Below are 22,430 nucleotides of genomic sequence, written 5' to 3'. Positions count from 1 at the left end.
AGAAGCTCTTCTTCACAATTAAATTGGACTTTCTGAAAAGAGAGGGAGAGAACCAGACAGAGAGACAGAGAGAGAAAGATGGGCATGTATTAGAAATTCTTTATTTTTTTTTCTATTTAAAAGAAACTTCTGCAAAGAAAAAATAAATTCACTGTGTGTTCCAACCAGAAGCTTTCTAGATATGTTTATCTATTAAATTTTTATACTGCCCATCTTTCTTATAAGGTGACTCTACATTTACAAGTTATAAAATAAGTAGAAAAATAATTAAAATATGAAAACATTAACACTACATAAATTAAGATTACAAAAATTATACTAAAACCAAAATCAAAAGAAGGATGCCACTCCCTGGGAACCCTCGGCCAACTGGAACCCTTCTGAAAGGGTGGAATTAGTTCTAACATCTGGTGGTAGACTGTTCCACAGGGATGGGGCCACAGCGGAAAATATTCTTTTCCTTGAATCCTAGCCAGGGCTGCTACCTGCTTTTTAAGGAGTCATGAATACAGGAGGACCCAAAAATTGCACAGTGGCTCTTTCTGAGGTAATGTAACATCATCCAGAGTTAAGAATGAGGTCCCTTGCATCCAAACACACTTTGTTTTGCCTTGGATATTGCTCTAAAATTTTTGAATTTCTGATCAATTTATCTGTAAAATATAGACTTTATATTTTCAGAACATCTGAAGGGAATCAGACCAGAGAAGGCTACATTAGATTAACTTCATCTATAACAAATAAAACATCAGGACTTAATGTCATATTTTTAATAAAATTTAGAATGCAATCGTGCATCTAAACTATGCAAAATGTCTCATTAAGTTCTCTGAGTGCAAAAGCCTGTCTAAACTCCATTGGAAATAACAGATTTTTGCTATGGTTGACATTATCCTAAGCCACATTTCCTTAACTCTAGTTTATTGAGTAAACCACAATTGTCTGGATTACATATTGTACTAAGCCATAAATAATAACTGATAAACAATTATGATCAACCAAAAATAGGTGGGTTTGCATATTACTTTAACCCTAAAGTAAATAAACCAATTTATGATTTCATGTCATGTGTAAACCTAATTTGTTTTAAGGAACAATATCGTCTATATTTAAATACACTAAGCCAACTATGGTTTACTGAATAAACCATTATCTGGTTTACACATATTCAGCCCTAACATTATATGATTGGATTCAAAGGACCTGATAAACCACAAAGAAACCACTTCAAGCAAAACCACTCATGTTTTTAAGGCTGGCCTGGTTAAGTTTGATAGAAATATTGGTTTGTTCATTTAAAGAAAATAAAAATCAGAAGCCCAAAGCAGCATATACAAGACGCATTGTGTCATTTTTCCCCCTGCAACAACAGTGAGATTGGTTTGTCTGAGAGCAAATGGCCAAAATAATCTAGTGAACCTCTGTGGCTGAAGGTAAAGTTGAACCTGGGTCTTGTGGTCATAAGTCCAGCATCGTAAATGCTCACTATATTTTTTTTGTTGTAATAATAATGTTTACGGAATCCTTGCACTTTAATGGCTATAACAATATATATAATTGCGCTCACACAACCTGCTGTATCACAAACATTTTTGCCTATTATGTTGGATGAACTTATACTATTTGCTTCTGGTTTGGAATGCTATCAGTAAATTCTCCCTATGTTTGTCACATAAGACTTATTCTGCAATTACGTACAACTATGAGTTAAAATATATTGGCTAATGTGCCTCACTGCACTGCACTGAAGCATGCCTTTTTTGTATTCTGTATTCTGACAGTCTCTGTATTTTCAAATACTCTTCTCCCTGAAATTTGGCAAGACTGTCCTCCTAGCCTTCCGAAATGCACTAAAGACCTGGATTTTCCCCTCAAGTCCTAGGATGGGATAAGGAGATTGCACATCAGAATCTAGACTTACTGCCATTTTTTTAAAGGTTTATAATCTAATAGTTTTATATGTTTTAATGTTATTTTAAATCTCCCTACTTTTAAATAGTTCAAGGCAGCATATATACCTAATACTTTTCTCATTAATTCATTCAATTTCTATAGCCGCCCATCTCAGCAAAAGACTCTGGGCACTCACAATTCAAAACATATTACAATTAATATCTTAAAAACATCTTAAAACAACAGAAACAGTAAAAAGCATTAAACCAGTAAAAAAATTAAAACATCTAATTCAAAGTATATACAAAGCAAGATATCTGGGCTATTAACAATATATAGCCAGAAGGCAGGATCTTTGGCACATGTAGCACTTCAGGCTAAGGAGCATAGCCAAGTTTCTAAAACTTTACAGAAGTCTAACAGGGATGGGGCAATTCTGATTTCCAAAACGAGGATGTCCCCCCCCCCCCCGGGCAGGGACAGCTGCAGAATAAACTGGCCTTCTAGTCTGCAGCATGCCCATCCTATTTGATCTAGGGTGGACGAGTGGAAACTCTGAAAAAAAAGTGATCCTTCAAGTACCATGGTCCCAAGCAAAGATGGCTTTATAAATAACCATCAGCATCTTGAATTACATCCGGAAACACACTGGTAACCAATGCAGCTCACGCAGTATTAGTGTTATGTGTGCCATATATCTGGCACTCTTTCCTCCAAATCGGGGATTCACTTAAGTCTGTGAGCGATCATGAACTTGTTTTTCTTAACCTGGCCATACTACTTCTTAACACTTTTGCGATAGGAGACGTGTCTATCCTTGAGAAAGGCATATGAATGCCAAGCAAATGTAATCAACTGCGACATTTTAGAAAGGAGATATAAACTTTTGAGAAAAAAAAATGTTCTCCGTTATTCAGCTTCATCTCAAGTTGGCAAGGCAACCGTTTTTGTAGATTTCCTTTGAATCTTTTTCCTTTTTATTTAATCGATCCGTCCCAAACTCACGAACACAGGGCAGAAAAGATAGCACTTCCACTCCATGGACGCGGCTGCAACAGCAGATCAAACTGCTTCGCTCGGCGCGAAGCCCACTCGGGGCCACTCCAGGAATGGATTTGCTTAACCACTTTCGCGTCAGCCGCGCCAGGCCCGAGGACACCGGCGGATCACGCGCGTTCCAGCTGCTCTTGGAGGTTGATTTCAGCCAATGGGCGTGCAGAAGCGGTCCTTCCTCTCGGCTGGTTGGCGCGTCAATCCCGGCGCCTCTTACTACTTGCCTTCGTTCGCGGGTGCCGGCGAAAGGGGCCGTCTGCACAAGGTAAAGCATGGCTGCCAAGGTAAGTCCCAGAGTCTGGAGCGCGGAGAACAGCGCGAATACTTGCTGGCACTGCTCCCTTGCGCGAATGGCTTCTAATCCGGGCTTTCTGCAGGCAGGCCTTGGCTAACGGGACAGCCGAAATGGGCAGCACGGTGTGACCTAGGGCCTGTCCTTGGGTCGTTTGGCCCGCTTTGGGTATTGGAGCCCAGCCGTGCTGTTTCCGGATCTGAATAGGGAAAGGGAGGAAAAGGATTTGCTTCAGTCTTCTGGCCTTTCCCTGCTGGCTGAGGCAGTGGATGGGAACAAGCTGAGCGCCTGTTGAGAAGAACGGAGACTGAGAGTTGCATAATGATCTTGCTCAAGTACTCTGCTAAATCTTGCTAATTATCCATTTAGTCTAATTATTTTATGTAGTCCAGTTTCCACAAAGCTTTGCCAGAGTTTAACAAATTTCCCCCAGATTTGATAGTGCCTTTTCAGAATATTGCCTTTTAATGATAGAGGTCTGATTGTTTTATTAGGATCCATGCCCATTAGTAGATCAATCGGTAGATCTATTTGTTTTTCTCTTACATCCCCAATTTTTAGTGGACATTCTAAAGAGTTTGCAGGGCAAAAGGAAAAGTATTTTGAGTACATTCAGATTATCCTCTGGGTTTTTGGTTCCTTTTCTAGAAAATAGCTGTGGGCTAAGGCCTGTGGTTCACAGTAAGTCATCTTCTGGAATATTAAGATCCATTCTGGTTCTTGCAAAATGAATTTGGGCTTAGTCACATTTATTAATGGATTTATTCCACAGTACATCTGCCCAGGAATTCAATCTTTAAAAATGGATTGGGAGGCTGTGCATTTTGTTGGAGTCCACTTTCCATTAGCTGAAGCCAACATAGCCACTGGTAAGAAATAATGACATTTATAATCCAGCACTATCTCGTGGCCACAGGATTCTGTTTCCTCTGTAATAAATAACAAAATGGCTTTGAAATGCCATTTTTATCTGCAATTTTTTCAACTTGCAAACTTTTCTTGGTTTGAAAAACAATTTCCTATTTCTTAGAGATATAAATTCAGTTCTTGTGAATTTATGGAGACTATCTTGCATAGCATAAGAATTTTCTTTCTTTTTTGGAATAGTATCTTTTTGAAATAACTGCTTGTACAGTTCAAAGAACTGAGAATGACACAAAGGTCATATTTATGTAAGGCTTTAGTTTCAATAGTGATAAAAGTCACTTGACTTATTTTGACCAGTTTCCCAATTCAAATACAGAGTGAAAGCTGGTTGTTAGCCAAGAGGAGAAATTATATTAAAAGTGGAAATTATTTATTAATAACTACATTTTAAAATCTCAGGCATTAAAATGCTTTATTCTCTTATATGCTCCTTTTTCTTTCTCCCATTAAATACCATTTGACTGATGCAGTGAATGCAGGATTGGTTCATGCATCACATTAAAGAAAATATGATGGCTGATTTAAACCAATGCATTGAACCACAAAGTATATTGTGGTTCATATTAGCATAGTATTAGCATAGTATTTTGTGTGTACCATGCTTTGTGATTAGTTTGTGGTTCATTTTATGATATGAATCCAGAATGTTTGACTGATTGAGTAAACCACTCAATTGATAATAGAACAAGCATGTTGTGTGAATGAAGCCATTGTTGATTTTGGTTAGTACTTTGGTCAATGTACTAAATGACACTGGTTGTACTGGCTTGCACAACATTGGTATTTAAATTAGTGACTTGTGGTTTATTAATTGAATCATATTTGATCAGTATATTTTATGTTATTGCTTTGCTGTTGAATATTGATATTTAAGTTAAAGTAAAAGAAAAAGGCAAAACATTAACAATAAAACCTTCATTATGATCATAAAACCAGCAGTCACATCCAAATGAAAACAAATTACAAACATAAACATACACAAGCACACAGGTTGTCCTCATTTAGTAACTGTTCAAAGTTACAGGGTGCTGAAAATCAACTTAGTGATGAGTTCTCCCATTTATGATCTTGATAACATCTCTGATCTTATTTTCACTTGGTTATTTGAGCCATACCAAGATATCCTCAAAAAGAAAGCTTAGTTCAGCTCAAAGAAATAACAAAAAGCAAAAGAAAATTGAAATAAAACTGTAAGCAGTCACAGTCATGTGATTTTCATTTAGCTACTGTTTTACTTAAATTGCTGGTCCCAATTGTGGTTGCTAAACAAGGATTGTGTGTTTACACACACACACACACACACACACACACACACAAAGAGAATATGTGTGTGTTTCTGAGTTTATTTGTATCTGTCTTCTAGCCATATATTTTTTTATGCGTGGGGTGTGTGTGTGTGTGTGTATACAGTATATGTCTAAAAAAGTTTAGTGTCATTTTTGAAATTGAAGGAGAGATGATGGATGGTACTTCTGGAGTCACAAAACTGAGCAATCTGGTAGGATATATCTGAATAATGGTTGAATAGGAAAACCAATAAATAGAAGTCTTGCTTTCCGTCAGGGAGTTGTTGTTTTTTTAGGGCAGATATTAAAAGCTGCCTGGGTGTAACTGTAGAGCAGTAAAATATCATATGGCTCATGGACTCTACTAATCGGTCCTCATAAGGACATATACATAATGTAAGGTGGTATTTTTGCAGTGCTCTGGCAGAACAGAAGCATCCAGCTGGTCAAAGTGAAGTCTCAGCAAAATTTCAGAACTATGTTGCTGAAAAAGTAAGAACCTGACATTATGAATATCATGGGGATATCTTTTCTAGTAAGGAAGTTCTCATTGCAGCTAGCCAGCCAAACAGAAAATTCTGAAGGAATGTATTCATACATGCAAGTTATCAAGTGAAGCTGTATGAATGGTCTATCATGCACACAGTACCACAGAGATAATTTTCATGTTGCCTTAGATATAGCAGGATCAGTTTTTGCTTGCAAGAAAATTGGATGGACATGTGAAAAGAAACAATGAATAATCAGTTTCCTAGAAAGTGTCCAAAGTATATAATAAGCTGTAGATACGATATTGTCACACTGATAATGATTTAGCTACATAAACTCTCATATTAATTCCTATATGAAAGAGGCTTTGTGATGGTGACAATACTCCAACATTAATATTAACCAAAGCTATAATTTTAAATATATTTGTTTTCATTGCACATATTGGACCTTCTTAAAAATATGTAAGATTTTGTTATAAATTGCAAAGAGGTCACAAGAGGTTGGTGTCCTTTGTTCATTTATGCCCTACAAGTATAATATTCTCAGACACAATAACATTTGTTAGGGAGTGTAAAAAAACTCTGAATTTAATGAAATGCATTTTGGTTGCTCTGGTGATAATTTTTTTTATCTTTATTGGACTTTTATTCTAGGCTGCTGAGATACTTAGGAATTTCTAGAGATTGAATGTTTTGAAGACACTATATTGTCCTGCATGGTATTCAGAATTGATTTAAAGTATAATTTATTGAAACAAATCATATTTTATTATCTAAAACTTTTGTCTAATTATAGATAAGGACATTGCTTTTATTTATGAAATTATGTGAGATCATTAAGCAGGTATTTTACAATATTTTTGAAAATAACTAAAGACCATGCTAGCTCTGAGTCTCCCACTTCTCTTTTGGTGGCACCTTGAATAGGGATGATTATAGTCAGTCATGTGCTTTCCCACCTTTTCTGAGGCAGAAGAATGAGAGACTTGTAGTATGTAATGTAATTACATGGCATAATTTAAATTATGGCATAATTTAAAAGCAAGTATTTCCTGAAAATCTCCCTCTTACCCAAAATAAATCTTAGTCCTCTCCATGACTCCATCCAATTTCATCATGGTCTCCCTTGAAACTCCATCTGCTCCAGCCTATGGTATCCCTTATAACCAGGACACTATGAGTAGTAACCCCATCTTAAGCATGAATGGAGGCTGGGTGACTTTGAGTCTCTCAGCCCTTCTGTCCAAGCTCAGTTCACGTCACAGTTTGGTTATTATGGCAAAAGTACTAGGTGAAAGTACATATACAAGTCAAATATACAAGTCAACTGTATATTTAATTTAGAAGTATACTGTGTGAAGCTGCAAAATTGATATATTTTAAGTTATATTTTTTATAAAAATAACTCAAAACAGTGATATAAAAATATAACTTAAAATATATCAATTTTGCAGCTTCACACAGTATACTTCTAAATTAAATATACAATTGACTTGCATAGAATACTTAGCTGATATTTGGTTGGTTGGTTTATGATTTAGTGTGTTGTGCAAACAAAGGTTTATAAAGTTAAAGGGATAAACTGAAATTCTTACTTGGATCCATGAAACTTTATGGACAGTGGTTTCCAGAATGCAGGCTTAATATAATTATTTTCATTTAACTTAATTTAATTATTTTCCCCTACCAGCTGAACCTATAATATATGTCTCTGAATGAACATTCTTTGGATGCTGAAGCTTTCTTCAATACAAATCAGATTGTGCTTTGAAGTTGCTTTGGAGTACCAAATATTTTTATGGAAATTTGCAATATTTTATAAAAGTGATGAGATTTCTATAGAGAGCTGCACAATTTCTTAGTGCCTGAAATATTAGATAAGCAAGAATGTTTTCCTTGCAGAAATGTCAGCAATGAAGTAATATTTATAAATTTGAAAATTTACATAGAAATTACAGACCAGGTTGTAATATAATGATAATTTGGTCCCACATAACTAGTATTTTTTAGACTAGAGCTCAAGTAAATTGGAAGGTTCCTACCTGGTTTTTGTAAATATTTTCCTCTAATATATTCTAATAATATTTGGCTTTTTTTCCTTGCTTCAGCCAAACAATGGATTGGTGAGTCAGTGACACGTTTTCTAAGGCTTCTGTCTGTGTCAGAATCCTGCATGCCTACTTTTTAAAATTTAATTTAGTCATTCATTTTTTATACCCCTTTTCATTTCAGTGTATTTTTCTTCATATGCATCTCAAATTGCTAAGCATCTTCATTGCCTTGTCTAAGCTCTTTGAAAGTGAATAGGTATTTTAACACTATCACTATTTATAAACATGCCTTTCAAAACTGGACATACCAAAAATTTTAGATACCCAGGAAGTCAAATGCTGTTTGAGGTGTTTCAAGTTCCAGACAACAGTTTTTTTATTTGAAGGAGCTGCTTTGGGAACAAAATTGGGCTGTTTACGCTCACTGTACTTGCAGAATGATCTAAGCCAGGGGTCTCCAAAGCTGGCCCTTTTATGACTTGTGGACTTCAACTCCCAGAATTTCTCATGCTGGCTGAGAAATTCTGGGAGTCCACAAGTCATAAAAGGGCCAAGTTTGAAGACCCCTGGTCTAAACAATGCCAGAATACTTCTGGGAAGGTCAGAACAGCTCATTTAAATTCAAAATTGTGTTTTGTTCCAGAAACAATGTTCTTTGAATGTAAAATATTTTGTTATTACTAATGCAGTAATATTTCCAATGCTGTATTTATACTGCACAGTTAGCCAGAGTTGTGTGGGTTCACACACTTCATGTTATAATGTGATTGGATTTGGTTTGGTTTGGTTTGGTTGGTTTGGTTTGGCCGAGCATGGTGATAAAATTTAGGGACTGTATTTGTAAATCAAAATTAATGGCTTATCATGTTCTGTAAACTTAAAAATTGCAGTCTATTGTATATAAACCATTAATAAACAATTAGTATCTAAATTAGATAATTCTTAGATTAGTAAAACCAGTATGATACTTCCAATATTATTCTTTTGTGGATGGGAAACAGCCTTTGGTCTATAAAATTGCAGGTAGTCCTCGACTTACAACCATTTGTTTAGTGACTGTTTGCAGTTACAACATCATTGAAAAAAAATTACTTATGACCATTTTTCACACTTTACAACCATTGTAGCTTCCCCGTGTCATCAAAATTCAGATGCTTTGAAACAGATTCATATTTATGACGGGTGTAGTGCGGCAGGGTCATGTGATCACCTTTTTTGACCTTCTGATAAGCAGTGTCACTGAAGAAGCCAGATTCACTTAAAACCATGTTACTAACTTTACAATTGCAGTGATTCACTTAACAACTGTGGAAAGAAAGGTTGTAAAATGGGACAAAATTCACTTAACAACTGTTTTGCTTAGCATCAGAACTTTTGGACTCAGTTGTGGTACTAAGTTGAGGACCAGTTGTATATTTCTTGACTGGCTTTAGAATTACTTCTTTATTTTAAATTAATGCATGTAGCAGTTGTTTGTAATTTAATTAACTGCCAAATTTATTTATTTTATTATTACATTATTATGATTTATATGTATGGAAGTCCTGTGTGAGACAATTCTGAAATCAGAAGGGCTACTGAATCTGTCAGGGAAAGATTCTTAATTTCCATGGAAATGGTATGTGCTGGGTTGCAGTTGGTTCTGCCCAAAGAATATAAAAAATAACATATCAAAATTATCTCTTGGTAAGTGAAATTTCATCTAAACACTTTTTAATACACACACTATTCTGTCATCTTTGTCTTGTATGCTGCGCTAAATATTCTTTATATGCTGTCTCATACAAACAATTTTCTCTTATTCTGCTATAATTGGTACTAATTGAGAAAAAGCAATATTTGGGGGGGGGGGAAGGTGCCAAAATCATAAATGGGAGCATTACTTGGTCTTCTAAATTGTAGTATAGGATTGCTTGCTATTGTTGGATTGTGAAGCATTAATAAGTGTTTGTCCTCACAGTTTCAGAAATATCTTTTTTCCCCCATATTCTGTCTTGTTGAATTAACAAAGTTGGTAATTCCACAGAAATAGTAAAGATGAAAAATGTGCTTTAATTTTTTTTTTCTTATACAAATTCAACCTAGGAAAGCTGCCAATAACATTCTTTATTTGTATCATTCCTGAATGTAAACATGTAAAATGTTTTCTACCTTAGTACTGCTAAAAAATGTTGGACCTCAGCTACCTGGGAGTGATGGAGCTTTTAGTCAACATTTGAAATTAAGGGTGACCTGCATAATTGAATTATTTCCTTCCTTCGTGTCCCATGAAAGTTTATACCAGTGTAATAGTTTCTAAACAATAAACATAATAATAGAATACAGGCAATGGAAGAGCTGTGTCAACAGCTGTAGAAAATAAGGGACATACTTTAGATCAGGGCTTTTTATCCAGTGGTACGCATACCACCTGTGGTACATTGGTACCTGGCAGGTGGTACGCGACCATCCTAGAAAAGTGGTAGGAGGGGAGGGGAATGAGCTGAACAGGTGGCAGCACTGCACAAGCCTGAGCGAGAGATGGCTGGAGCTGCAGGGCTGTCAGGGATCAGTGGAAGTGCAAAGATAGTGCTTCTTCGGAACTGTCAGGGCTCATTGGAAGCACCAGGATCAGTGCCAGGCTCCAGCTGGAGCTTGGCATTGATCATGGTGCTTCTGCTGAGCCCAGAAGAAGCGCTGATCAGCTGGAATGTTGCAGCATCTCCAGGGTCTTGTGATTTACATTAAGATGCTTGGCAACTGATTCATATTTATGACGGTCACAGTGTGCCAGGGTCATGTGAACTAACCAAAACCTGCTGTAACCACCCAGCAGACGGGGGGAATAAAAACCAAACACCCCCCACCCCACTTCCGCTGCCAATCCTCAACAGAAATGCTCACAACAATGAAAACCTCGGACAGAAGGAAGAGCGCTGCCGGGTGGACAGGCAGGTGTTTTGGTCGGCTGTGCCTTGGAGAGCACTTTTTTCAGTGCCATTGTAACTTCGAAAAGTCACTAAGCAAACTGTTGTAAGTCAAGGACTACCTGCACTTTATCACTTTTTTCTTTTTTCTTTTTTGGTCATCAAGTTTTTGACACCTTGCTAGGCGACTGGTGGTACTCGGATGTTGCCATATCCTAAAAGTGGTACAATGGGTAAAAAGGTTGAAAAATCCCGCTTTAGATTCTAGTAGGAAATCTGTTTTTAGAGTATATGTTTTACTATAGTATTTGAATGGGACTTTCTCTTTTTAGGAATCATATTAAGGACTGGAAGTTGTCTTTATTATTATTTATTATTACAGCCATAGGCCAACACATAAATTAATCATTCAAATAAAACAAAACTAAACAGAACCAGACACAAGAAGACATAGCAATATATTACAAATTAATGATGTAGGTCTGCCTAGTTTTACAGACAGTATAACAAAACCTAGCTACCTTCAGAAAAACTGAACCATACTGACCTAACAATAAAAATACATTGAGTATAGTCTAATGCTATATAAAAACACGTAATAAAATTAATTATAAAAGATTATTAAAAAGATCTAAAATATTTATTTATGTTTCTGGTGAATCCCCAATGCTGCTGCGCAGAATCTAGCCACCTGCGCCGAGATCACTGCCTGCTCGTCCTTAAGCAGCCACTGAAGATAAATACTTTCCGAATGACCAGGATACCTATCAATTATGGGGAGGATATGGTTTTTTTGAATAGCTCTGTAAAAGGAACATCGAAGGAATATGTGTCCAATGGTCTCCATCTCTCCTGAGCCACAGGAGCAGAGTCTTTCAGTCAATGGTGTCTTTTTATACTTGCTGTACAGGACGGCCGATGGAAATGCATGGCGCTGTGCAAGCGAAAATGCTTTCCGATGCTTACTGACTCTAACTGACTAAGATAACTGGCAGATGTAACAACATATTTAATAGAGTCTGGAGCCAGAAACATCGGAGCTATACCTAAGTCCACTTGCCTCTCAATGCCCTCTATCCTTAGTTGCAAGGTTTGTTTTGCTTGGTCGTAATCCAGTTTGAGAATTAAGGCTGACGAGAAGCCTGGTTTGGCAAGATTGGACTCGATTGCCTTGATCCATGAAGAGGAGAATTTATCTTGAAGAATTAATGGAGGAAGGCCTTGCAGAAAGCAATTAAGCCTTAGCCAGATATTTAAGGAAGCTATACAGATTCTTGCTTCAACTTTTATTAATCCTGTCTTCTGGCACAGTAGTGCATTTGGGACACAGCGCGGCATCTGGAGAATTGTTCTAATAAATTTGGATTGGACTCTTTCCAATGGTGTAAAACATGAAGCTGAGGGTCCGAGCAAGGTCCTGTAGAGAAGCTGTGCTAGCAACTTGGCCAGAAAGAGCTTAATTGCGGCTGGAACATAGTGTCTTCCCTTTGTGCGGAAAAAATTAAGAATGGCGTTCGCTGATCGTTGGCCAGAGGCAGCCGCATATTGTCCATGGGCTTTTCGTGAGCCAGTGGCATAGTTGACTACCCCTACGTACTTAAAGATGGTTATCTGCTCTATTTTATAGCTATTTAAATACCATGAGTACCATTTTGGCCTTTTTGCAAAAGCCATAACCTTTGACTTACAATGGCTCACCGTCATTCTTTCTCACAGCCTAGGAAATTAACCAAGTTTTCTGTATCTTCTAGAACATCATCAAACTAGAACCTTTAAAGATGCCATTCTAGAAGGAAGTTGCCATGAAAAAGGTGTGCTTTTGGGATACCACTAATGATTTAATCTGTTGAATACAAACAGACTTGTTTTCTTTGAACCCAGTTTGTTTTTTGCTTACTGAATTGTCCCAGGGTATTATAGCAAGATTTTTTACTATAAAACAAATGTGGAATTTTTTTCTTGCAGTGATGAATGCAGCTATTAAATTGAGTAATAACAAAATTATTCAATTTTTTTTAGTTAAATCTGGTGAAGGAAGGATAAGGGATAGAGAATCTTAAGAGTACCGATATTCAAATCCTACTCTCTTTTTTGAAGCAAGCTTCATTTAATAGACTTCTACTTAGTTATGAATATACATATATGGAGTATCTTGATTCCATCAACGAGAACTGTATAACTTACAATACTTACACATTTTGTATGGCCCTTTGACCCTCTGGTAACTATGATTGTGGAGAATTAACAGCATCATTTTCTTTCTTTGGGTAGAAACAAATTTAAAAAGTCTGTAGTATAATCCATAGCATAAATATATCACATTAAAAAATTTCCCTCCCATATTCCTTTTCATGCTGGCCTCACTTAATTTTTTGACAATATTCTACCCACTCCATGTGTTCCTTGCCACCACAGGTTTGCAGGCCAAAAGATTCTCAGGTTGATTGACATCAATCAACAGCAGTCACCTGACACAACATCCTCTAGAGTTGTTATGTGATATTTTTCATCTTCTTTACCTATATGACCTTTAGGTTTTCCAGCTTAAAAAGCTAAGAGTTATAGACTTAAATAAAGCTGAGGTAACTGAATGTTGATAATTTATAGCACATCTTTTTTTTTTCAAATTTTTATTAATTTTCAAATAAACAAATTCTAAATACAAATATAGTGTACATTAATAAAAAACATATTAAACATAATCATAAAAGAATATTTTCAGATGTGCTCGACAGCCCGCCCCCCTGCATCCGCCCTCTCTTTCACCCTTCCTACCTAATAGCACATCTTATTTGCAATCTTAGGTCAACAGCAAGCAAGGAAGCAAAACAGTTAGACTTAATCATTTTTGATCATCTAGTGATTTATCACCCTAGTGAAATACAATGATATTTATTGCCAAGTAAGAATACTGAACTATAGTTAGTGTTCTTACTTGGCAGTAAATACCATTGTAAAGGTCAGTGGTAGATGGGGTGGATTTTTTTTCCTAGACGAGTCTCTGAGTCAAAACTCACATGATGAGAAAGTCTCTGTTCGACACTAGAAAAATCTGCTTTAAGTTAATTTACATACAATTTTGAACTGATGAGTTGAATTCACACATTATGCTAAGATCTAATGCAGCGGCTCCCAATCTTTTCTGTACCCCGCACCCCTAGAACACTTCTGATATATTTTCGCATCCCTTACAAAAGTTCAAAATAACAGCAATGAATTATGCATATACACCATAATTTTGAAAACCCAAGTTTTCACACCCCCTGGAATATCATTTTGCAACCCAGGGGGTGCGAGCATCCCTGGTTGGGAACCCCTGATCTAATGTAACTTGTTTGGTTGTTGCTTAGTATATTATGTAAACGTAATAATTGTGGTTTATAAGCCATTGTTGATGGCATACCTGTTTGACCTCAGCCAATGTTGGCTTATTCAATAAACAGTGGATAAGGAAACCTTATGATATGTCAATCAAGCTATATTTTGAGGTGGTATAAAGCAGCTTATGTTCTTTGGGTGCTTGAAATAAATAGGATAGTTTCCACTGAGTATGCCAGGTATTGAATTGTATATATTTTATATGCAATATACAAGAGTGGAAAAGTACTCTCTCTTTCCAGCCAGTTTGATATAAAGATAACTTTGCAGAATTAGTTTTGTTATAAAATAGAAAAAATGGAAACTATAGCATTGTTAAAATAATAAAAAGTAAGCTATTTATTAACTTTTTGTATTTTAAAATAATTTCACAGAATTATTAGAAACCTACAACAGAATTACAAGTTGTATCAGAAATGTTGCCTTGGCCTTCCTAAGTGGCAGTGAAGTACAATTGCTCATAAGAATTAGGCCACAGACATTTTCTTTTTAAAATAACTTATAATTAGCATTTATAGCATTATATGGCTATTATATAAAAATGATGCCTTTGGAGAAGATGTATCAAAGAGAAAGAAGTATATAAAAGTTCATGAGCACTGTTGCTTTAAATCTTAATCTGATTTATCATCTTTGAAAAATATCTGCTTAGAGAAATTTGACAACATTGCTAATTTCTACTAGAACAAAGATAACAAAGATAAAGAAATTATTCCTATAACTTCATTCTTCAAATGGTGCATAGCTTCTCAGAATATGAAGTTCAATACTTTTTGTTCAAAATGAATTGTCCTTTGTAAGGTGTTTTATTTGTGAGACAAAAAAAACCATATTTTTTTAAGAAATTCGCAACCATAGAATCCATCATGTGATACAGCAACTTTTCATTCATACAATATACTAAACTATAACAGGTGAGGCCATAGCTCACATGGGTGAGGTTGACGTTTTGAGGAATAAATTGGAGATTACACTCCAATTCCCCCCCCCAAGTATCAGTATGACAGGAAAGTATGCTCACAGAGAAGCCACAAAAAAGATACATATCCCATGTGTTCTGAGTCCTGAATATTGCTCAGCCTTAATTTGATACTGTGGTATCTAGCCTTATTCCCCTAAATATTATAGACCAGAAACCCCCAACCTTTTGGACACCAGGGATCGGTTACGTGGAAAGAGTTTTTTCCATGGATTGGAGTGGGTGAGATTTTAATGTGCTGCCTGCATCTCGCGGATGGCGCTTTGCTTGTTTGTGTGGACTGGTTGCTGGCATGCCGTGACCCGGTACTGATCCACAGACCAGGGGTTGGGGACCCCTGTTGTAGACTGCAGCTTCCACAGTCTCTTGTCCCTGCTGACTGGAGTAGATATGAGTGAATGGTCTAAAACAGGATCTTTGTCTCTGGTTTAGCATGTTGTTTAATCTGAGTATAGTCATTCGTTCTAAAGACAGAGAGTTTTGATGTAGCTTATAACTATGGTTTGAATTAGATTAGTTTATCTGCATTGTGGTTTCTTGAATTGTACAAATCCAGACTAATGGTTAAGTAGCAAATCATGGAAATCATAGAAAATCTACCAAAAGGCAAAAAAGTTGTTCCAGTTGCAACATTTCTTCAAGACCAGGCATGTCAAACTGTCAGCCTGCGGGCCAGATGCGTCACATCAAAACTGCCCCCACCCCATTGCCGGCAATGAGGAAAAAGGTGCGATACGTCACCGACGTCACATGATGTCATGAGTTTGACATGCCTGCTTTAGACAAATCTGCTTTTCAGTGCATGTGATTTGTATTTTTTTTTTAAGCTGAAGAGATGATGGAAGCAAAGCCTCACACTTGGTTTTTCTTTCTTTATTTTTAGGATACAATTTGTACTGGCCAAGTGTTGTAAAATAACTGGGATACAAGCGAGGGATAGGAAAAACTATTATGATAGGGGCCATGGATAGATTTCTTATCCCTCATTAATACTAAATTAATGGAATATCTCTTCTTTATGTTTATATTTATCTCGCAAGATAAGCTAGTGCATGTGAGATTCTTTACTAAGGTTGGTTACCTCTTATTTTTCTCTGCATTCCCTTTTAGTACTTCATTGTTATTTGCAGTGCATGTTGCCTTTCAGCACTAAGATTTCAGTAGCAATATTCAAGCGTGGCAGAATATCTGAAAGCAATTAGAAGTTATCCCCGTAAGTAGAAATTGCCTTCATAGCCCCATCACATCACATAGTCTAAATCTGATTAGAGTTTTACAGTGGAGATGCATTGAATTTTGAATGATTTTCACATTTCCATTAAAGTAGTCTTTTTTGTCATCGACATTAAGTCAGCCTGTCTATCACTTCACTTTTTAAATAATGCAGCCTGCCAGTGAATGTCAATTAGAGAGGTGACTTTTAGTGATTGTGAATTAGTCTCTTGTTGATATCAATTATATTTTTCTGTTGATTTTTTTTAAAAGAAAGAAATAAAACCTGAAAATAACTGGATGTTCTAGTAGCCATTGCTGGGAGTAGATTTACTATATGTATTTATTCACCCTAATCTTTCTCTCTTAGAACAATCCAATCTTAAGATTTCATTGAGCATTTTCAGGGATATTGCTATTAATAATTTATATTCTTATTTTACAATTTATACTTTTATTCAATATCTGGTATTAGATAACACATTGTACATGTTCGATACTTGGAACATCTTCTAGTTCATCATTATTTTGGGAATATCCTTTCTTGAGCCTTAATGATGGGCCAGAATTGTTTAAAATTCAAACTTTTGAAGGTTTAAATCTACCAACTGAAAGTTTGCAAATTATTCTGTTGTATAACTAGGATATTCTAGAGTTGGGAGAGTGGGAAAATGAAATAGAGTTTTTTAAGAGTAGCTTAGTTCTAGAGAAAGGCTACATATTTGCCTATAAGAAATCATACCAGTAATCATGCATGTAGAAATTCATTTGCCTATAAGGCAAGGCTTGGAAATACTGTCAACCGGACCACAGAAAACAACTTAGTTTGCTCTGTGTGATTTTACAGAGGTTACATGGAAAAATTAATAAGTGAACTTTTATATTAAAAAGCCAGCTTGCAAAGTTTTTGAAAACATAATGATTTTATATACATGCAGACAACATATTCATGTTTTAAAAACAAGAACAAGAGTTCAGAAATTAATCAGATTAGGAAAGTAGACATGAACAGAAATAGTATGAATAAATATTAAAGTGCTTCCTCTCAAAAGTCATTTAAATTTTAAAACGTCTCAAAGAGGGAAAGATTTCTAAAGTATTTGTAAAAATAGTATATGGAAATTCATAAAAAAGTACTGAATTTAACATTGTAAACAAATAAACAGCTCTATGTGTTTAAAGATGATATCTTAATTAAGTTAAGAGAAAAGTTTGGATTTTAATTTCTACCGGTATTCATAGAAATTAAGTTATCATTTAGTTATCATCAGTTTTCTTCCAAACATATAATACATTTCTACTACTAATTCTTTTAAATAAATAAGAAAAACCTGTTCATGATCTTAAATCTTTCAATTTACACTTTATTCCCATAAAAATTACAGACTCATCTCAAATACAGTTTAATTAATCATGTTTTCTTTTATCTCACTATCATAATTGTGAAAGACAATGATATGCTTTAATTGTATTAAATCCAACTGGATGCTTAGTTTGTTTATAAATTTATAAAATCAACACTTTAATCAACATCATGTTAATTCTGAAAAAAGAATCCTAAACTTGTACATAAATCTCCTTTTGTAAAGGATTGAAAAAAAATCACCCAGTGAATATAATGAAACGTGATGTTCTGGAGGTTTTCAATATTTAAAAAAAAACAATAAAAATTTAATTCCAAAGTGACTTAGAAATTACAATTGGTCAAATCTTATGTCTTTAGAGGCTACATTATGCCTCTGGCACTGATTTACGCTTGAATGAAAAATCTCAGTTTACAAGAAGGAGATGGAAATAAGAATTCTATTATCTTTTTCTTTTTCTGTACTTTTTCATTTTCTATTTTCTTTAATTTAAGTTTTGTGAAATCATATAAGTATTATTTGTATAATATAATCCCTGATGCTATGGCAAATCTAGACAGCATACTAAAAAGCAGAGACATCACCCTGCCAACAAAAGTACGTATAGTCAAGGCCGTGGCTTTCCCAGTTGCAATATATGGCTGTGAAAGTTGGACCATAAGAAAGGCTGAGCGCAAAAGAATTGAGGCCTTTGAACTATGGTGCTGGAGAAGACTCCTGCGAGTTCCCTGGACTGCAAGGCGATCAAACCGGTTAATCCTAGAGGAGATCAACCCTGACTGCTCTTTAGAAGGCCAGATCCTGAAGTTGAAACTCAAGTACTAATGAGAAGAAAGGACTCAGTGGAGAAGAGCCTAATACTGGGAAGGATTGAGGGAAATAGAAGAAGGGGGCGACAGAGAATGAGGTGGCTGGATGGAGTCACTGAAGCAGTAGGTGTGAGCTTAAATGGACTCCAGAAGATGGTAGAGGACAGGAAGACCTGGAGGAACATTGTCCATGGGGTCGCGATGGGTTGGACATGACTTTGCAACTAACAAAAACAAAAATCCCTGATAAAATTATTGAAAAAAATCACAACCAAGTCACAAAAACCTTGGTTCCTGCCACTTACTCATGAAGAACCTCTGTCCAGACTATGGGCACTCTCACAATCTCTTCTTTACCTGGAGAGATTTCACAGGTGCTGCATCCAGCCAGCAATTTTAGCCATAATGTTCTTCAGTATATCTTTAGTTTACCATGTCCTCATAAGTCCCATTTTCTCTATAATTTCTATATTTATTTCATATTCGGTTGGAATGCATGAATGAAATTTAAACAACAATTTATTGATACCTATTCTCTGCCTTGAAACCTTTTTCTTCTTACCACAGTTTTTCATTGATGCTCATTGATTTGTTCACAACTACTTGGTTATTGATGTATAGAAGACACATGAGTAGGATAGATGCAATTATAAATTAAATTGATGTGATCTGGAGCTGAGGAATTTTACCAGCAGTCCTTTACCACGATCTGATCACTGTGGGCTCTGATACAGAGTTGCATTGCTGGGTGAAACAATGTTAGTGATTGGGTCACAGGAGGTAAGCCTCTCTATCTCAGGCTTACCATTTAGAACAGCGTATCTCTGTAATTCAAGTGACCCTGATCTAGCTGAACTCATGTAGGCATTGAACTAAGATATTGAATGACCCTATCTAGTAAATATGTTGTAATCTGGCCTTGATTGGTTTTTTTTAATATATATTTAGTGGCTGTTTTGTTTTAACCCTATATTGGTTTCCCATAGTTACAGTTTCTCAGTTAGGTAGCATATAAATCATATAATAATGAATAGATATGTAGATAGTTTTATTTTAAGATGTTCAGTTATAAAAATGCATTTATCTATTGCTTATTTTTATTTTACTCCTGTTTTACAGTGATTATTAAGGCCCTTTTATGTATAAGATTTGATTCATGTTAACAAATTATTGATGAAAAATTATTTAAACAAAGGTCTTTTGCATGTTTTATTCAGATTGCATCATTGTGGTGAAATATATAAGTAATTGGTGGCAAGACTGAATTGTGACATTAGTAAATAAGCTGAATATATTTTTCTGTTGGTTAATACTGCCACACTGTAAGCTATGTGTATAATAGATTTTCCTTCCATTCTGAACTCCTACCAGACATTAGGAAGTATGTGATCGTTTTTTTTCAAAGTATGCTTCCCTCTTACATTAAACTCTTGAAATGATTTGAAAATTCCGCCTTTGTCCTCTTCAGAGGCATTTAGATGTTTGAAGTGGACAGGAAAGTTGCATATGTAACATTTTCTTTGCTTAATTCCTGCAATTCCTGGGGTTTTAGATTTTTATAAATAAAGATTTACAAAAACCCTACCCCAGAACATAATAATCCAGGGGTGTCAAACTCAATTTCATTGAGGGCCGCATCAGCATTGCGGTTGTCCTCGGGGGCCTGGGTAGGCATGGCCAGGCTGGGCATGGCCTACTGGGTGGGTGTGGCTGGAGTGGGTGTGGCCTACTGGGTGGGCATGGCCAGCTCTACATCGTTTGCGTCAAGGGGTGCCTGTGGGGCCTGGGCAGATCTGAGGGTCTCTAGCAGAAGGGGGTGGGACCAGGGCAAGTGCCAAGGCATGGTCCACTGGAAGAGCCTCACTGTTCCTCTCAGGCCATGCGAGGGATGGTGCCACGGGCTTCCCGGAGCCCTGGGCAGCAGAGGTCAAACGCCCAGCCCGGCCCTCAAGCACCCGCGGCACCAAGCCCAGCCCCACTACCCTAAGGGGGTGCCCAGCTGTACTTATCTCCTCCTCAAGACTGCTGCTGCTCTGCTTGCTCTCCTTAGCCAGGTTGCTCATGATGGGTATGAGGGCAAAGTCAGAGGGAGGCAGAGGGAGGCCCTCTCCCTCTCCATGGGAAGAGACCTGGCTTTGTATCCAAAGCTTCCTTAGCAATAGGATGGGAGACTCCCAGGATAGGCCAGGAGGAGGGGGCAAGGGGATGGTGAAAGGGCAGCAGGGCAGGACTAAGGCAGGACTTCCCTCAGACTCTCCCTCTCCCTCCCTCCCTCCCTCCCTCCCTCCCTCCCTCCCTTCCTTCCTTCCTTCCTTCCTTTCAAGAACAGAGTGGTGGGAAAATATTTGAGATGAGGGAGGGAGAAAAACAGACAAGAAATGCAGCTGGGGAGATGTCACCCTTCGTGAGGATGAAGAAATGCACTATCGCCTGGAAGTGGCCAGCACATGGCCCTCGCCTACTTCACATATCTGACTTGGTGGGCTTTGGGGGAAGGGATGCCATGAGCAACGTGAAAGTCGATGTTACTTGTGCAATGCCGTCCAGCCCCCAGCCTGCCCGGTTTCGGCAGGCAGCCGGGCGCTCTCCTCACAGCGCCGAGAGGCTGAGCTGGGCAGTGTGAAGCTCGCCAGCTTTACACCTTGCTGCCTGCTGAAATCAAGCAGGCTGGGGGCTGAGCGGCATCGCACTTCTTTTTGGATTGCGCCGCCTGGCTCAGCCTCTCAGCGCTGTGAGGACAGCGCTCCACTGTCTGTTGAAACCCTTCCCCCAGAGCCCATCAAGCCGGATATGTGAAGTAGGCAAGGGCCATTTGCTGGCCACTTCCAGGCCATGGTGCATTCCTCACAAAGGGTGACACCTCCCAAGCGCGCGCCCAGGGGGCAGGGCCAACACGGCAGGGGCCGGTCCCTTGTTTCCAGACGGCCTTGTGGAGCTAAGACTGAATGCGTTTCAGCATAGATGGCCACCAAAAATTGTACATTGGCTCCCGGGCAGGCGGGGCCAAGGCAGCGGGGGCCATTCCCTCACTGTTTCCAGGATGGCTTCGCAGGCCACATCCGGCCCCTGGGCCTTGTGTTTGACATGTCTGTAATAACCCCTTCATTCCATTTCAGTGCTACAATATCTTTATTCAAAGTTACTTCAATGTTATAGTACTTTGAACTTAATCTATGATGATAGAAACCAAATATATATTTTACAAGACTTGAATGATCCTGATATAATATTATAAAATTCCTTAAAGAATGGTAGTATTTTGACTTGAAGTTAGATTGCTATTAGTTGCAAAAATAAGGTTTAGTATCTTCTCTTTTAATCATTTTTCACATGTTTTTATAATTTCTGGTAATTATTGTTTCAGAAACACGATCAAATTTCATTTTTGTTTTAACTCTATGTCTTTGTCCATGTCTTTGTTGTGGTTCTGTTTCTTATTGGAATGCTGCTCCAGCCTGGCACAGCTGTCAAAGATCACCTGCAATCTTTGTTATAAAAAAATGGTGCATTCCTGTTCTAGAAGTTATGTAGAGCAAAGGAAGTTTTCTTATATCAAACTGTTTATATTTCTTTTTTTTTTTCAAATTTTTATTTTTTTATTTTTCACCATACACCATACACCAAAACTACATAAACATAACTCTTTTCTTCTAACAGAACAGTGCTTTACATTTTAAATGTTCTTTACATCTTATTTACATTTTATATACATCAATAATTATATCTTTTTCTTTCTCTGTTCTAGCCAATTATAACATTTATTCCAAATTTCATAAAATTCTGACATCT

General features: G+C 37.0%; 1 protein-coding gene across 1 annotated transcript in view; it reads left to right on the top strand.

Annotated features, from left to right (window-relative positions):
- The first annotated feature begins 3,215 nt into the window (after positions 1–3,215).
- SLC25A13 (solute carrier family 25 member 13) overlaps positions 3,216–22,430 on the top strand; it is a 143,188-nt gene continuing 123,973 nt past the window's right edge. Inside the window, exon 1 of the mRNA XM_015811586.2 lies at positions 3,216–3,230. Within this exon, the coding sequence (XP_015667072.2) occupies positions 3,219–3,230 (12 nt within the window). The 5' untranslated portion in view covers positions 3,216–3,218. The remainder of the gene's footprint in view (positions 3,231–22,430) is intronic.

Source organism: Protobothrops mucrosquamatus, unplaced genomic scaffold (assembly GCF_001527695.2).
Source record: "Protobothrops mucrosquamatus isolate PMUCROS unplaced genomic scaffold, P.Mucros_1.0 scaffold45, whole genome shotgun sequence".
NCBI lineage: Eukaryota > Metazoa > Chordata > Lepidosauria > Squamata > Viperidae > Protobothrops > Protobothrops mucrosquamatus.
This window is presented reverse-complemented; position numbering and strand designations above follow the sequence as displayed.